The following is an 18,879-nucleotide window of genomic DNA, read 5'->3' as shown; positions in this document are numbered from 1 at the left end:
AGATGCTCAAGATTCAATTTACAATGCATTACAATATTCTGACAATCTGGAGGCCAGATATTAAGCTTGAAGGGCGTATTACTGGCCCAACTACCATTCTATATAGGACTTGAAAGTGTCAGACTCATGAGATAATTTTTAGAAGAGACCTTAGAGATGATAAAGTCTTCTAGTTCTAGCCCATTTTCCTATCTACCTAGGGATCTTTCCCAGAAGTACAGATGCCCTATAAGAATCTCTGGAGATAATGAGGTGTAGGCATCTGTTTAAAAGGTCCCAGAATATTCTGATGCAGCAAAGATGACACCACTGAGCTAGCCATTAACTTCTTCCACTGAGAACTGAATGTACATGAGGAGGGATTTTTTAAAACTATAAGCTTTCAAAAAACACCCCAAGAGGCAAAATCATTTACCATATTTTCTATGTGTCTTTTGCCAAAGTAGATCTGGAACATCATATAATTTTTTTGTTTAATAACAGTAAGATTTGGAACCCAAGTTCTAGGCTTCCTTTCTGTGTTCATTATGCAAATATTTATAGCCTACCTCTATAAAAATTCAACCAACATTTATCGAGTATCTCTACGCTGAGCATTCTTTTAAGGAATTGACACTAAAAAGTATTAGTAAGATTTGGTCTTTGTGCCCAAGAAGCATATAGTCAGATGGAAGAGACAGACACATCAACGGATCAATCCAACAAAATAAATACTGTATTAGTGAAATGAATAAAGTACTGAGATCACAGATGGCTGAGCAACCAAACTTATATAGAATAAATCCAGATAGGCTTATCACATAATTGGACATGATATACAATAACCATATTAACTCAGCAATCCCTAGTACTGTATTATTTGTTGGCCATGTATAAACCCCACAGGCAAATAAGAAGAAAACAAAGAAAAAGGTTTTTGGGGGCAGAAGGGGAGTTTGCGAGGCACAGGCAGGTTGATAAGGAGAAAATATAGTTTCAGGGGGTGGCCAAGTGTCAAAAATGTTGATTATGTCAGGTATCAAATGGAATGAACTGCTAAGTACCAATAAATATAAATTACTAGAATTCTTTTATAAGTGGCAATTTGATCCCATTCAAAGGAAAGCCCTTGAAAAGTAACTTTAGAATCCAAGATACCTAGATTCAACAAAGTTAAGCATTGCATGCATAGATATTTCTGTGACCTTTTGCAATTAAACTTTGTTGGATTAAATCCACAGCTAAGGTTTCTGTGGATATCCTGACCCTTTAAAGGCAGAGTAAATATTCTTCAAGACAAGACAGGAAAGTTGTCATAGTGGGACTCTCCTACTGGCTCTTGAAAATGCCACCAAATTATCTGGTGGAGTAAGAAATGTTCCACAGCAACTCTTCAAGGAATCTAAGATCTGCAAAGAGTTAGTAATGAAGAAGCTACCCAATGTTTTGACAAGTCTCCTATGAGGATGCTTCCTTATTAAATATCTACATAGGCTGCACTGATGAATACATAAGTAAACATGAATCCTCTAGATCTCAGTTTAAATTCCATTTCCTTAGAGAAGCTAAGAACCTCAAATAATCTGTTACACACCTCCTGTGGACATATGTACTACTTCATGCAGAACTATTAAATATATAAATGAATAAATGAGTAATATCTAATGAGCTCAGGTACGACCTATATTGCTTATACTCAAATATACTTGTGCCAAAGAAGAAAGACAATGGGCAAAGTAGGCCATTATAAAGTAGGCCATTATGAGGTGATATTAGTATCACTGAAACAAAATTTAATACCTTATATGCTTATTAGCGACGGCATAAAACAGATGTACTTTCTGCCTTAAGACTTTGGGGAAGCTAGGTAACCTTAGTGTAATTTCTAAAGAATACCTGGCATTTTTAGCCACTGGTCCACACACAGTCTTGCTGCTTCTGTATCAGAATGTCCTCGAATAAATTCCAATTCTTGTAACCCATGAGCATGCTGAAAATCAATTTTTTCCTGAAGACATTAAGAAAAAACTCAATTAAGATTACTAACCTGTTTTCCTTGAGAAAAGGATTTTGACACATTAGTGATCAGAAAATACTGATTACTTTTTATCCCCAGAACTCCACATCTAGAAATTTATGCCAAAGAAATACATCAAAATAAAAATGCATGCTCTAAGATGTGTATACCAGTGTTACTGCACAAAATTCACTACAACCTACATCCCTAACAACAGGGTATTATTTAAATAAATTATGGTATGTACATTTGATGAATGTCATTAAAAACATTAGCCAAATTTTTCAAAGGTGTGGGAATATACTTTTGATATCAAGTAGTTTGCCAAATTGTATTAAACAAATGAGGCAAAATATAAACAAAGAATAATTTCAGTCCATATGCAACTATATCTGCAGAGGAAAAAAAAGCCTGAAAATAGATATATTAAAAGTTATTAAGGCTACTTCTAGGAATTTCCATTTAAAGGATTATTTTCAAACTTTTATGTATTTTTTCAAATTTTCCATATTTAATCTGAAACATACAGAAGGAACCTAAAAAGTATTTGTTCATTGAGTAATATTAATAACATAACTCATTAGCACTTAATATGTGCCAGTATAAAGCATTTGTTGCCATCTAGACCAAGGGTTGACAAACTTTTCCAAAGGGCTAGTTAATATTTCATTACAGCTTTGCAGGCCAGAGTCTTTACTGCCACTACTCAACTCTGCCATTGTAGCAGGAGAGCAGCCACAAACAAAATGTAAACAAGTGAGTGTAGCAGTGTTCCAATAAATCTTTATTTATAGCAGGCAGCAGGCCAATGACAATGCTGAACTAGATGCTCTGTATTGCTAAAAGCCTAATCTTTCTAGTTATATTATCCATAAAACTATTTGTATATTTTCTAATGTGTATTAAAATTAACACTTATTGGCCACTAACCACGCATGTGTGAGGCAGTTTTAAAAAGACTTTAGATTTTAGGTATTATTGTTCCCATTTTATGATGAAAAACCTGACGTACAGAGAGGTCAAATAAATTGCCCAAGGATATATAACAATGTCAGAATTCAAACCCTGGCAATCTGACTCTAGACTTCATGCACTAACGAGTATAATCATACTGCCTCTCAAATAGATTTACATGTACTTCAAAAAGAATCAGAGTCAGCAACACTGGACTTGTAAGATATAAACCATAATAATGTGTGGCCTAGCTATCAGTGTAACAGGGTTTTCTATCAGGAAGGATAAGTGAGGGGAAAGAGTGGATCAAGATTTTAATCTGAAGAAAATCTACATGACATTGTTCAAATTAGAGCCATGGAATACTACTTCTCATGAATGTTAATATGCATTACATGCCTTTTTTTAAATTCTCTGTAATCAAATTAAGTATAGAAACACTAGTTTTAACACAAAAGTTAAAAGGTTACTTTCATGTAGGACTACTAAAGTCCTAAAGTGCTAATGTGCACTGTATTTTTCATACATAGAGTATGCAGTATCCCAACTTCAAAAATCACCAAATACTTTTTTAAAGTGTATCCAACAGGATCACTATACTGAATAACATGCAATAAGAAACAAACAATAGTAAAATCAAAGTTAGCCTATCCAAAGAAAGCAATAGCCCGATAGATATATCCTAAGCCATCTTATATATTAAATTAGACAATTTATCAAAGTTCCTTGCAATAATCCATTACAATAAAAACCCTTCAATTAAAGTAAAATAATTGAGATTAAATATTACTACATACCAACTACTAGCATACTTATTTTAACAATTTCCAATAATTAAAATTAAATAGGTTTTTTTTTCAAGTTCTCTGGCATTTCTTACAATAGAATTTGAACTCTATGAACATGCATAGTCAATGCTCAAAAAACACTTATTGAAATCATCCTAAAATTAGCCACCCTTTTTATCTATCACAAAGCAACTTTCAAAAACTTGAGGGTTACACCCTTTCTTGCAAGTCATCTTAACTCCTGGAATATCAATACACAAAGCTGGTAGCTAGTCAAATGGTAAGCACAACACGTGATCTCTGAAAGTGAAGTATCCAGTGAAGATTTTGGGTTTGTTTGTTTGTTTGTTTTGTTTTTTTGAGACAGTCTTGCTCTATCGCCCAGGCTGGAGTGCACTGGCACGATCTTGGCTCACTGCAACCTCCGCCTCCCGGGTTCAAGCAATTCTCCAGCCTCAGTCTCCCAAGTAGCTGAGATTGCAGGCATGTGCCACCACACCTGGCTAATTTTTTTTTTAATTTTTAGTAGAGACGAGGTTTCACCATGTTGGCCAAGCTTGTCTCGAACTACTGACCTCAGGTGATCTATCCGCCTCATCCTCCCAAAGTGTTGGAATTACAGGCATGAGCCACCAGGTCTAGCCTCCAGTGAAGATTTTAATGAATATTCCTTTTTTCTTCTTTGAAACCTCTCCAGCACAAAAGTAAGATAACTTACTTTAATAATGAAGACACCACCAATTCACAAAGGCCTACAATAGTTGAAAGACATTTTCTATAGTGTCTAAATTTAGCCAGAATTATCATTCACTAGAATTCTTCAAAAATTATTTCTATTTCAGTTTCATTATCTTCATTTCTGGGTGGTTTTTTGTTGTTGTTGTTGTTGTTGTTTTGTCATCTACTTTTAAAAAATAAGTAATCCATAAAGGGAATCAAGTTAGAAAAACAAAATTATGGCTGGATAGCAAGAAATGAGCTTGCTATGTGAGTCATTTTCTTCCTTAAAGAAGAATGAAATCTAGACAAATTTATTCTTTCCAACTGGTTAAACAAAAAATTCAAAATTTCTAAATTTCTAAAAAGATATTCAATGTAAAGTATTTAATAAAATGAATGACCATTTACATGGGTGGAGGCTGAAACTACCCTTAAGAAAAAACTTAGTTGTCACAGTGACTATACAAGATTCTGGGCTCATCACAAAAACTTTATTATCTATGTAGCCATTAAGATTGCCTGGGAAAAGAAGCTAGCATCACTTAGGAAACCTGAGGGAAAGTAAGACAGTTTGCAAGTAATTCCTCTGTCAAAGAGATATGACACATAAAAAAATTCAAACAACATACTTATAGTTCTGGGGGGGGCGGGGCGGGAACTTCCTTAAAATTGAATAGTGTTTCTGCCAGGATAAAAATAATATTTTGTGTGTTTGCATATATGTGTCTGTGTGCACATATGTATATATGCAATAAGCATTTTAAACATACAATTAGAATACCATAGTCTAATTTAATTGATATTACACCATAAAGTAAAAGCCCCCAAACTAGCTTATTTCTAAATTTAAACACCATTTTATAACAGATTAGGATGCTACAGAAATACACAAATTATAATAACCAATGGAATAAGGAATCAAAAACATGCATGTTAAAATTACAAAATCATAGTGCTTATTCTGACCTGGGAGAATCTCTAAACTGTCCATTCACAGAATGAAACCCAAAGTCTATAAAACTAGTGATCTACTGAAATCTAAACAGCTGCTGGCCAGAGGCATGGTTTAAATTTCTATTTTTGTACTTTAGTATGGAGTTTTTTACCCAACGTATCAACATTCTGCTCCTAAAGGACATTTGTCAGTATTGAGGGAATTCTTTAAGTAATTTCATTTGGGGCCTTCTAAAGCAAGTCAAAGAAAAAATTTATATCATGCAAGATTCTAAAAATGGGCTTCATTTCCACACAGCAGTTCATCTACAAACCTGCTTCAAATTTCTTCCTTTCAGTAATGGATTTAATTTGGAAGGATAAGCTAAAATCTGAGAAAGCAGTCTGGTTCTATCCAGTAGAAAATAATCTTTCAACAGCTTATATCTATAAAAGCCCTGATAAACTCTTTTCACTCTTATGATAAAATAACCAGAAACTTGTTAACTGCTCATCTGCTTTGAGAAATTCATTATTTTTAATTCTCAAAAATGAAGTCCACTCAGTTAATTCTATTTTTCTTATTTTCCTATATACAGATAAGAATCCAACAAACTAAAAATAAATGTAAAAAGCTATTATCAATTACTACGAAATTTATGAGCAATCTAGGGTACATGCTGAGCTTTGATTAAATCTTTTTTTTATTAAAGGTTTCTCTTTACAACCTTTATTATAAATAATTTTTAATTATATAAAATACTGATTAAAATAGCCACATACTCTGAATGCTCTATTCTTCTCTTCTTTCTGCTGTTTCTCCACTTCAACATGGCGGGCTAAACGAGCCAGAGTTAAAGCAACTTTATCCTTCTGATGATCAATATGGTCTTTACGTTTAACATTCTCCTATAATAGAAAAATAATTTTCATTCCTTTTAATTAACAAAATTAGCATTTGGATAACATACATCCATTCATCAAACAGCTACTATACTAAAGAACCATTTACTTGAGTTATACTTGTAAGAACCTATTTTGTGTATTGTATGTTTTATGTAGTATTTTGTAGGTCTGTCAAGTATCCACCAGCATCTTTGGTTTTCAAGAAGTTAGACAAATGAGCTACTAGGACATTTATCATCTTTATTCACTTAAAAGCTGAAGAATAAACTCTTCTTAGATCTGTCAGAGAGGTGGGGTCATCAGGCAAAGCGCCAACCCCTAAAATTGGAAAGAGAGAGGCAAATAAACAACATCAACTTACTAAAGGGGAAACCTTCTAGCAGGAACCTCCATAGGAAACTAAACTCTAATGGATGCTTAGCGTGGACAAGCCTGAGAGTTAAAAATTCCTGGGGAGCCAGCCATAGAGGGGCCCTCACATATGATCCTATATTAATAGATGCAGAAAAAGCATTTAACAAAATCCAGCACCCACTCATGATAAAAACTCTCAGCAAAGAAAGAAGGGAACTTTCTTCAATTTGTAAAGATCATCTACAAAAAACCTACAGCTAACACCACCATTTAATGATGAGAAACAGTAAGTCTTCACACTAAGATAAGGAACAAGGCAAGGATATCCCCTCTTGCCACTCGCAACATTGTACTAAAAGTCCTAGCCATTTAATGAAGTAAGATGAGAAAAAGAAATAAAAGGTATACAGATTGCAAAGGAAGAAATAAAACTTTTAGTTTGCATCCATGTAGAAAATCCAAAATAATTAACAGAATCATTCCTGGAACTAATAAGCAATTATAGCAAGGTTGCAGGATACAAGGTTAATACACAAGTCAATTGATTTCATATATATCAGCAATGAACAAGTGGAATTTGAAATTAAAAAATCACCACTTACATTAGTACTCCCTCCAGAAGAAATACTTAGGTATCATATAACAAAATGTGTACATCTGTATGAAGAAAACTACAAAACTCTGATGAAAGAACTCAAAAAACTTTTTTTTTCATTTTTATTTCACATTCAAGGATACATTTGAGAGTTTGTTACAAGGGTATACTGCATGGTGCCGAACTTTGGGCTTCTACTGATTCCATCACCCACAGAATGAACATAATGTCCAATAGGAAGTTTTTCAGCCCTTGTCCCCCTACCCTCTCTCTCTCCTTTTGGAGTTTTGTTCCCAATTTACTCTCCATGTGAACCCAAAATTTAGCTCCCACTTATAAATGACAACATGTGATACTTGTTTTTCCGTTTCTGCATTAGTTTGCTTAGGGTAGCAGCTTCCAGCTGCATCCATGTTGCTGCACCTGTGCAGAATGATTTCACTCTTTATTATGGCTGTGTAGTATTCCTCAGTGTACATATACCACATTTTCTTTATCCATTCTACTGATGATGGGCACACAGGTAGATTCCATGTCTTTGCTATTGTGAATAGTGTTGCTATGAACATATGAGTACACGTGTCTTTTTGGTGAAATGATTTCTTATTTATTTTTGAAACAGGGTCTCATTTCATCACTCAGACTTGAGTGCTGTGACACAATCACAACTCACTGCAGCCCTGACCTGCCAGACTCAAGCAATCCTCCTGTCTCAGCCTCCTGAGTAGCTGGACTACAGGTGCACACCACCACACCTGGGTAACTTATTTGTAGAGATGGAGGCTTGTTATGTTGCTCAAGCTGGTCTCAAATTCCTAGGCTCAAGTGATCTTCCCACCTCAGCCTCCCAAAATGCTGGGATTACAGGTGTGAGCCACTATGCCCAGCATTTTCCTTTGGATATACACCCAGTAATGGGATTGCTGGGTGGAATCATAGTTCTATTTTTAGTTTTTGAGAAATCTCTGAAGTGCTTTCCATAGGAGATGAACTAAGTTGCATGTCCACCAACAGTGTACGTTTCCTTTTCTCTACAACCTTGCCAATATTTTACTTTTTGACTTTTTAGAAATAGCCATTTTGACTGCTGTGAGATGGTATCTGATAGTGATTTTGATTTGCATCTCTCTGATTAGTGATGTTGAACGTTTTTTCATGTTTGTTGACTGCTTGTATGTTGTCTTTTGAGAAGTGTCTGTTCATGGCCTTTGCCCACTTTTCAATGGAATTGGTTTTTTTCCTTGTTGATTCATTTAAGTCCTTATAGATTCTGGATATTAGTCCTTTGTCAGGTGCATACTTTGCAAATATTATCTCCCATTCTGTAGGTTGTCTGTTAGTTCTGTTGATAGTTTCTTTTGCTGTGCAGAAGCTCTTTCATTTAATTAAGTCCCATTTTTCTATTTTTGATTTTGTTCTGTTTGCTTTTGGGGTCTTCATCATAAATTCTTTGCCTAAGCCAATGTCTAGAAGAGTATTTCCTAGGTTTTCTTCTAGAATTTTTATAGTTTCAGGTCTTACATTTAAGTCTTTAATCCACCAAGTTAATTTTTATATATGGTGAGAGGTCCAATTTTACACTTCTGCATATGGTTAGCCAGTTTTCCCAGCATCATTTATTGAATAGAGTATCCTTTCTTGATTATTTTTGTCGACTTTGTTGAAGATGAGTTGGTGAGTTGGTTGTGCCTGTGCTGCTTTATTCCTGGGTTCCCTAATTTATTCCATTGGTCTGTGTGCCTATTTTTATAATAGTAACATACTGGTTTGGTTACTGTAGCCTTGTAGTATAATTAGACATTAGGTAATGTGATGTCTCTGGCTTTGTTCTTTTTGCTTAGGAATGCCTTGACTATTCAGGCTTTTTGGTTACATATACATTTTGGAATTTTTTTTCTACTTCTGTGAAAAATGACATTGGTAGTTTGATAAGAACAGTGTTAAATCTATAGAAAGCTTTGGACGGAATGGCCATTTTAATGATATTGAGTCTTCCCACCCATGAGCATGGAATGTTTTTCCATTTGCTTGTCATTTATGATTTCTTTCAGCAGTGTTTTGTAGTTTTCCTCATAGAGATCTTTCACACCTTGGTTAGGTGTATTCCTAGGTATTCAATATTTTGTGTGGCTATTGTAAGTGGGGCTGTATTCTCCATTTGGTTTTCAGCTTAACTGTTATTGGTATAAAGAGATGACACTGACTTTTGTAGTTGATTTTGTATCAAAGAACCTCTCAAGAAGTGGAGAGATATTTCATGTTCATGGATAGGAGACTCACTATTGTCAAGATGTCAGTTCTCCTAACTTGATCTTTGACCTATATATTCAATGTAATCACAGTCAAAATCCTAACAGATTATTTTGTGTATAATGACAAACTCATTCTGAAGTGTATATGGAAAGGCAAAAAACTCCTATTGGCCAACTCAGTATTGAAGGAGAACAAAGTCATACGCCCGACACTAACTGACTTCAAAACTTATTATAAAGCTACAGTAATCAAGACTGTGTGGTACTGTCAAAAGAAGGGACAAACAGACCAATGAAACATAACAGAGTCCAGAAATAGACTCACATAAATAAAGTCAACTGATCTATGACAGAGGAGCAAAAACAATACAATGAAGAAAAGACAGTCTTTCTAACAAATAGTGTTTGAGCAAGCAGACATCCACGTGCAAAAAAAATGAATCTAGACCCTGACCTTACACCCTTCACAAAAATTAACATAAAATGAATCACAGGACAAAATACAAGACATAAAACTATAAAACTCCTAAAAGATAACATAGGAGAAAATCTAAATGACCTTGTGCATGACAATGACTTTTTAGATACAGGAGCAAAAGCATGGTCCTTGAAAAAAATAATTGATAAGCTGCACTTCATTAGAACTTAAAACTTCTCTGCAAAAGACAATGTCAAAAAATGAGAACACAAGCCACAGACTGGGAGAATATGTGCAAAAGACACATCTGATAAAGGACTGTAATCCAGTATATACAAAGAACTCTTAAAACTAAACAATAAGAAAATGAAGAAAATGAACAGCCTGCCTTAAAAATGGGGAAATACCTAAACAGACACCTCATCAAAGGAGATATACAGATGAAAAATTAAGCATATGAAAAGATCAACATCATATGTCATTAGGGAAGCATAGATTAAAACAACAAGACACCAATATACACCTATTAGAATGGCCACATCTAAAACACTGACAACATCAAATGTTAGCAAGGATGTGGAGCAAGAGCCAACTCTCATTTCATTGCTGGTGGGAATGCAAAATGGTAAACACACTTTGAAAAACAGTTTGGCAGTTTCTTACAAAACTAAACATATTGGGCTCCTTGGTAGTTACTCAGATGAACTGAAAACTTACGTCCACACGAGAACCTGCACACAGCTGTTTACAGCAACTTTATCATAAGTGCCAAAACTTGGAAGTAACCAAGATGTCCTTCAATCAGTGAATGGATAAACTTTGGTATATTCAGACAATAGAACATTATTCAATGCTAAAAAGAATTGAGCTATCAAGCTGTGAAAAGACATGGAGGAACCTTAAAAGCACCTTATTACTAAGTGAAAGAAGCCAATTTGAAAAGGCTACATACTGCATGACCACATATCACAATCTGGAAAAGGCAAAATTACGGTAACTGTAGTAAGATTAGTGATTGACAGGGGATAGTCAAGGAGGAGGGATAAACTGGCAGGGCACAGAAGATGATACTACAATGACAGATACATGTCAGTATACATTTGTCAAAACCTAGAGAATATGCACCACCAAGTGTGAACCCTAATGTAAACTATGAACCCTAATGTAAACCAAGGTCATATCAACATACAGACAAAGTGGACAACTTATAAATTACTGTTTACCTACCAGAGGAAAAAAGACAGTAATGACAATTCTCCTCCTACAAAGTTGAAAGAAGGGCTGACATTCATAAATAGAAAGTATATCTTATGCCTAAATTTTTCTGGAGACTAGAAGCACACAATGTGTTAATGGAGGTTCACAGATTGAAACAAATGTATCCTGTGATTTCCAATGAGGATAGTGGAGGTTTCGCATGGAGGGGTGGGAGGGGAGGAGGTAAGTGGACACTGTCTGACTGTACTTTCTGCTCAATTTTACAGTGAACCTAAAACTGTTCTTTTAAAAAAGTTTATTTTAAGAAAAGAAAAATAATAGATCTTCCCTGGCTTTTTTTTTCTTTTGAGACGGAGTCTCACTCTGTCACCCAGGCTGGAGTACAGTGGCACGATCTCAGCTCACTGCAACTTCTGCCTCCCAGGTTCAAGTGATTCTCCTGCCTCAGCCTCCGAGTAGCTGGGATTACAGGCACGTGTCACCACCCACCTAATTTTTGTATTTTTAGTAGAGATGGGGTTTCTCCATGTTGGCCATTGGCCAGGCTGATCTCAAACTCCTGACCTAAGGTGATCTGCCTGCCTTGGCCTCCCAAAGTGCTGGGATTACAGGCATGAGCCATCACACCTGGCCTTCCCTGGCTTCTTCTACCAGAATAATTAGTTACAAACAAAATACCACTCTTTGGGCAAATCAGTCACCTATGTACAACCCAATTTTTATCTAAAGTGGGATAGTGATGCACTAGCCAAGTCAAACAGCAGGTATGACTTCTAGAAGTAGACAGAAGTTATACTGAAGTAAGCAGATATAAAAAGGCCAAATTGGTATTTTCAGTATGAGGGTACACCTTTGCAGTAGGGACTGTTTATAGGACCACTTTAGGTAGAAGTAACCCCAGCTCACTTTCTGACCACTTGGACAGCGTACAGCCTTGCACCCAGGTAGTAGGTGACATTCTACTAACTTCAAAATATCCTTTTACAAGTTACAAGGCAATGCAGGTCCTCAGAAATGGCAGTCACAGGAAGTTATTTTTCTTAACTTTGATCCCTCAGTACAGGCAAATCTGTCTTATAAGCAAATTAGTGGTCAAGCGTAATAGCTCACACTTGTAATCCCAGCACTTTGGGAGCTGAGGCAGGAGGTTCACTTGAGTACAGGAGTTGGAGACCAGTGTAGCTAAGAGTACATGGCCTCGTCTCTACAAAAAAAATTAAAAACTTAGCTGGGCATGGTGGCATGTGCCTATAGTCTCAGCTACTCAGGAGGCTGAGGCAGGAGGACTGCTTGAGCCCAGGAGATCGAGGCTCCAATGAGCTATGATCCAGCCTGGGTGACAACAAAGCGAGACTCTGTCTTCTAAAAAAAGGGGAAAAAAGGGCAAATTAAATTTACTCCTTGCAAAAACTACAAAATGTAGGTACTACCTTGAGAAGGAAATTTAGTGTAGATCACAAATATAAATTTTAATTTAAAGATGTTAGTAAAATTAAAACATAGGTATAGAGTGTGTTAACTTTCTTGAGATAATACTTTCTAGGTTTTAAACTTTAGCAAAAGTCATGCTTGACCTGGTAAACCAAGGTCACATTAACATACAGGCAAACTGGACAAGGTATAAATTACTGTTTACCTACCCCCCCCCCAAAAAAAAGACAGTAATGACAATTCTCCTCCTATAAGGTTGAGAGAAGGACTGACATTCCTAAATAGAAAGTATATCTTATGCCTAAAAAAAAAAAATCTGGAGACTACAAGCTGCAGAAAATTTATCAAGAAATTTCAAGTTGCTACCCTTACACCAAACAAAATGTTTCCTACTCAAACATTAAGTCACTTATGCAGCCATGTGGGTGTGAGGATAGGAAATCAAGGGATTTTTTGGTCTCTCTGAAACTCCTGTGTCACAACAACAATGTGAATATTCTAGGGACAGGAAGAGGGTCATGTTTTAGATAAATTTAGATAATCCTAACTCAGGAAGAACTATCCTTGAACTGATGTTTCCACTATCATTTTACTTTGTTCTAGGCCATAATAAAACCATTTTAAGTTACTTTTGAAGTTACAGTCATTCAGGAAAGCTTTACATAATATTTATTCTTCTTAATGTTTACTTTAAAGCATACTTAATGATTCTGATGCAATACTTTTCATTGACTTTTGCATATACTCTTGATGCAAAGGTCAATGAAAATTAAATATAGAAACACAGCAATTATATATCCAGTAGGAAAAAATTTCAGTAATCCACTAGTCATGTAAGTATGTTCTTAAAACTTTACTCCCTTCGAATTATACTCACGTGCTATCAAAACATACAACACCAGGAAGAGAAGTTGTTTAGCCATTTAAACATTCATTTAGATATCTTCAACTTCACTCTAAAATTAATCACTAGCTTAACATCACCTTTTAGAGGTTTTAAAACCTGTTGGCATTGTCATTATTTACTATAATTGTTTTTCTTGTATTTAGCTATTAGTAGCCTACATATTTTATTTAATGACAAGTTGAGCTTCCCTAATCCAAAAATCTGGAAAAAAAATGCTCTAAAATCCAAAACTTTTTGAGTGCCCGTATGAAGCCCAAAAGAAACATTCCTTGGAGCATTTCAGACTTCAGATTTTCACATCAGGGATGCTCAACCAAAAGCTATAATGCAAATATTCCAAAATCCAAAAATATCTAAAATCCAAACACTTCTGGTTCCAAGCATTTCAGATAAAGGACACTCAATTTGTACATGGTTATGTCTCAATGAATTGCCTCTGTTATTCCCTACTAATTCTGCTGATCTGTTTCTTCTCTTTCACAACACTGAAGGGCTGAAAAGACCCACAAGCCCTAATGCTGAAAACAAAAGAATCTTAGAATTGACTCTGGGCTTTCTTCTTCCCACTGAGGAGAAAGTTTCTATGATTTTTTTTTTTTTTTCCTTTAGCGATAAGGTCCTCTGGCGGGACTCAAACTCCTGGGCTCAAGCAATCCTCCCACCTCATCCTACAGAGTAGCTGGGCCTATAGGTACATGCAACCGTGCCAGGTTCTATTTTCTTCTTAAAAAGGAAGAAAAAAAGGAACTCTGGCTACCAATATTGAAAACATATTTAGGGGAAATCTGCTAGGGGTAGAGGAAAAGAAATGGTAATAGAGAAAGCAAGTGCTTCAACTAAAATCTGCCGATTTTGAAGCTAGCACTTTAAAACTGAGAAAACGGATGTATTAAAGAAAGATGTTTTAAACTGGGAAAAGATTAGGTAGATGAGGTAGACTCTATTAGTCATATGATTTCTTTTTTTTTTTTTTTTTTGAGACGGAGTCTCACTTTGTCACCCAGGCTAGAGTGCAGTGGTGTGATCTCGGCTCACTGCAACTTTTGCCTCCTGAATTCAAGCGATTCTCCTGCCTCAGTCTCCCGAGTACCTGGGACTACAAATGTGTCACCACGCCCAGCTAATTTTTGCATTTTAAGTAGAGATGGGGTTTCACCATGTTGGCCAGGCTGGTCTCAAACTCCTGACCTCTAGTGATCTGCCAGCCTCAGCCTTCCAAAGTGCTGGGATTACAGGCGTGAGCCACAGCACCCAGCCCATACAATATTTTCTTTTTTTTTTTTTTTTTTTTTGAGACGGAGTCTCGCTCTGTCGCCCAGGCTGGACTGCAGTGGCCGGATCTCAGCTCACTGCAAGCTCCGCCTCCCGGGTTCACGCCATTCTCCGGCCTCAGCCTCCCGAGTAGCTGGGACTACAGGCGCCCGCCACCTCGCCCGGCTAGTTTTTTGTATTTCTTAATAGAGACGGGGTTTCACCGTGTTAGCCAGGATGGTCTCGATCTCCTGACCTCGTGATCCGCCCGTCTCGGCCTCCCAAAGTGCTGGGATTACAGGCTTGAGCCACCGCGCCCGGCCCATACAATATTTTCTGACTACAGATCTTGGGTATAGGGGTCAAGGTAGCTGGTTAAAGGGGTCACTCAATTCTTAGCACTGCGAATTTCTACCATTCCCCTAATGCCACAATGCTGAAGTGTAATTTAATGTGAAACTGTAAAATTCCAGACTGCTTTCCTTAGGCTGGATTTGCCATCTCCCACAAAGCCTGTAACTTGAATTATCACTTAGGTCTTTGGAGCTTTTCTAAGAAACATAAGGCTTTCAGACATAACCTGAATTCAATTCTCAAGCTAAAATTGAATTGGCTCCGATCCATAGCAAAAATCATCTTTTTTTTAAGTTTCATTTTGAGTATTAGCAGCTATAGGATCTTCAGGGTTATCCTCCTTGAAGTACTTCCTGTGGTCACCCTTCTTTAAAGACCTTAAAGACTAATGTCTTTAAATAAAACACATAATATTAAAGGGTCCATACTGACAGTTAATAAGCTATCAATGTTAGCCAATCGGTGTTGGGGAGAAGTATAGGAAAGCCTTAAGAAAAATATTGGGGAAATTGGGGGTCTTCTGTTTGCCAATACTTCAGATCAATCTCTGCATCAATTTTCTTCCAAACCCACAATTGCATAGAATTAAGGAGGATATAAAGCCAGAAGAAGCTTAAAGGCAGATTCTGGTTCAGTTACTATGAAATTCTTACATTCTCAAATATACTTCTTTACATTTTTATCTAAAATTTTAGATAAAACATGCACAGAGCAAATTTCGATTGTATCTTATAAATGATAACCATATTCAGGATACTGGTTATACCTGAGGACACATCTCCATGAAAGTTAAGCATATACAGGTAAAGCAACACTTCTAAAGAACAATGTTTATCTTTTAATGTGTCCTGGTAGAGTTACAGCAAAAAGTCCAAGTCTAGAAATGACAACCTGACACAAAATCCCATAATCAATGAAATGATAATATTAAACTTACATTTCAACATATCTTCCCTATTAGTACTAATAGATCAACCAATTAATTTTTTTTTTTCTGACAGGATCTCACTTTGTTACCCAGGCTAGAGGGTTACCATAGCTCACTGCAGCCTCAACCTCCTGGGCTCACTTAAGCAATCCTCTCACTTCGGCCTCCTGAGTAGCTGGGCCTACAGGCAGGTACCAGCACGCCCAGCAAGTTATTCTTATTTTTTGTGAAGACAGAGTCTTGCAGTATTGCCCAAGCTGGTCCTGGCCTCAAGCAATCCTCCCATCTAGGCCTCCCAAAGTGCGAGGACTACAGGCATGAGCCACTGTGCCAAGCAACACTTGTAGTTTTTAAGTGAAAATGATCCTGTAAATATATATATTAATAAAATCTAGAAGGCTATATAAATCAAAGTGTTAAATAGTGGTTATTTCTGTCTCCAGGTTTTTTTCCTTTTTTACATTTATCTTCTAATTATTCTACAATCAGCATATGTAATAAAATTGTTAACAAATTTTAATTATTAATGAAGAAGACAAAAATGTTAAGGATCTCGGTCTTTTGTTTGGGAACATAATGGTCTTGCTTTAAATCACTAATTTCGCCTTATAAAAATATGTTTAATATCTATCCTACACAAATATAGACAGAAATGCTGCATCTAGAAGGGACATAATCTATTAGTAAATTGTATGTAACTTTTCTCAGATTTTTGTCCCTAGATGTATAATATTGGGTTACATTATTTTCCAAACCCAACAGAAACATATTAATCAAGAATTAAGGAAAGTCAGTTTCAGCTCAACAAGCTTAATGGCTACTGGGAAAATACTTTTACACAAATTTCAAGGCAAACATCATTATCACTTAAAGCAAAAAACATTTAGCTAAAACACAAATTTGTATTTTTTTTACATATATGGTTTTCCTAAAAGCATGTCTGACTCTGCATTTTAAAATGTATTTAAAATACTGATGAAAGTATACAGTCAAATTAAAAGCTGAAACTTAAAAATATATGCTTATTCAGCTCACTTAGACCTCACCTTTCTCTATTATTGTTTGGAAGGTAAATATAGAAAGCAGGATTCTTAGTTTTTCCAGTCACGAAGATAAGTTCTCTCAGGTATGTTTAACAAATGTGCTCAAAAGGAAGCCAATTAAACACCAAAATAAATTTTTAGTACAAGCTAAATTTCTACTTAAGTAACTTCAGATGAATGTACATGACTTCATAACTTTCTCTTAAAATTCATCTACAAATGCTTCTTTCTTGAACAATTCACTCTTGATCCTGAAAATGTGGTATGGTTTAGGAAGCTAAATGTCAGACAGAACTGGCTCTAAACTGTTTTATAAAAAAATTTTTCTTAAAAGATCCATGAATACATTTTTTACAAATATTAAATTCAGGCAGATCTTTCACTTTATTCTTCACACATCACTCACCGAAAAGTTGAGCCTCTGAGTAACTTACTGTGGTAACTAGCTAAATCAGTGACTTTAAATGTTTGCAAATACCAACTCAAAGGGAATGCGGAATTTATGGAGTGATTTTGCTTTTGCGAAGCAATTTCTAGAACACAATAGTAAAAAGCAGGACTAGGTAAAGAAAATGTAGTACATGTACACAACGGACTACTATATAGCCAAAAAAAAAAAAAAAAGAATGACATCATGTCCTCTGCAGGAACATGGATGGAGCTGGAGGGCTCAGTCAACTAACACAGGAACAGAAAACCAAATACTGCATGTTCTCACATATAAGTGGGAGCTAAATAATGAGAACCAAAGGGCACAAATATGGGAACAGCAGACATTGGGCCTACATGAGGGAGGAGGGTGGAAGGAGGGAGAGCACCAGAAAAATAACAATCGGTTACCATGCTTGGTACCTGGGTGACAAAATAATCCTGTATCCCAAACCCCTATGACACAAGTTTACCTATAAAACAAACCTGTAAATGTACCCCTGAACCTAAAATAAAGGCTTAAAAAGAAAGAAAAAAAACAACAAAAAGCAGGGCTTCACAGAAGAAATTATTTTACAATAGCTCACAGCATTGTACTACTTTGTGGCCTTTTAATGATAAATGACTTATATTTGTAAATCATTATTACTAATTTCTAAAAAGCACTTTAGTTCTTGATGAACCAAAAAGCTTCCATTTTACATTTTCTACAAAATTACTTTAATAGAAATATGAATACATTATGAATATGAAGTCACTAGACCTGTCTATGAAATGGAACAATTTTGCTCCATATACCACACAGGTTGACATAACCTAGGAAGAAAGTATTCTGCAAGAACAGTTACTACCCAGAGAAGTGACCACAACAACCCAGTTTCCTATATGACTCATCATAGGCACCTTCTGGGTAATGAAAAAGCTAGTAATAGGAAAAGATGCAATTTGTAGGAGGGAGGAAGGTAAAGAATAAGGTGAGGGGATATACACAAAACAATCCAAGGCAGGTTTATTTACAGTCATAATATCTTCCTGAACATCAGCCGGCACTGATTATCCAGAGGAGTTCCAACTGGAAAGTATTTCTTTCATCATCTCTATCTTATATGTAAGGGACTCCAAGTTCAAAGAAAGCTCAAAGGAACAACCAACTGCAAAAGAATTAACTTTGCACATCATCATCACAGTATCTGACTAGTGCATTTGGTTTGAATAGAAAGCCTGCAACGAATGGATTACTTCATAGAAACCCAATTTCAAAGTCTGCTTATTATTGCCCATCCTAAAGCTTCAATCCATGGTTTGGTCTGAAGTTTGCACCACCCCCCAACAAAGTTCTGTTTACCAGAAGCCCCTGCCACTCAACTTATATAACTCAAACTGTATCCCAAATAACACTTTG

At 35.9% G+C, this 18,879-nt stretch overlaps 1 protein-coding gene and 1 long non-coding RNA gene across 3 annotated transcripts in view; one reads left to right on the top strand and one right to left on the bottom strand.

The window, feature by feature from the left end:
* The window catches only part of LOC112622265, a 60,174-nt gene extending 43,765 nt beyond the window's left edge, over positions 1-16,409 (top strand). The window contains exons 3-4 of the long non-coding RNA XR_003118962.1: positions 15,773-15,880; positions 16,079-16,409. This is a non-coding gene — a long non-coding RNA (uncharacterized LOC112622265). The remainder of the gene's footprint in view (positions 1-15,772; positions 15,881-16,078) is intronic.
* Positions 1-18,879, bottom strand: part of ZNF451 (zinc finger protein 451) — an 83,876-nt gene that overhangs the window by 41,634 nt on the left and 23,363 nt on the right. For both annotated transcript variants that reach the window (XM_025381605.1, XM_025381606.1), the window contains exons 4-5: positions 6,175-6,300; positions 1,876-1,987 (exon numbers count right to left, since the gene is read on the bottom strand). In XM_025381605.1, coding sequence (XP_025237390.1) covers positions 1,876-1,987; positions 6,175-6,300 — 238 coding nt within the window. The remainder of the gene's footprint in view (positions 1-1,875; positions 1,988-6,174; positions 6,301-18,879) is intronic.

Source organism: Theropithecus gelada, chromosome 4 (genome assembly GCF_003255815.1).
Source record: "Theropithecus gelada isolate Dixy chromosome 4, Tgel_1.0, whole genome shotgun sequence".
Taxonomy (NCBI): domain Eukaryota; kingdom Metazoa; phylum Chordata; class Mammalia; order Primates; family Cercopithecidae; genus Theropithecus; species Theropithecus gelada.
Note: the sequence above shows the minus strand (reverse complement) of the source record. Positions and strands in the feature narration are given on the sequence as shown.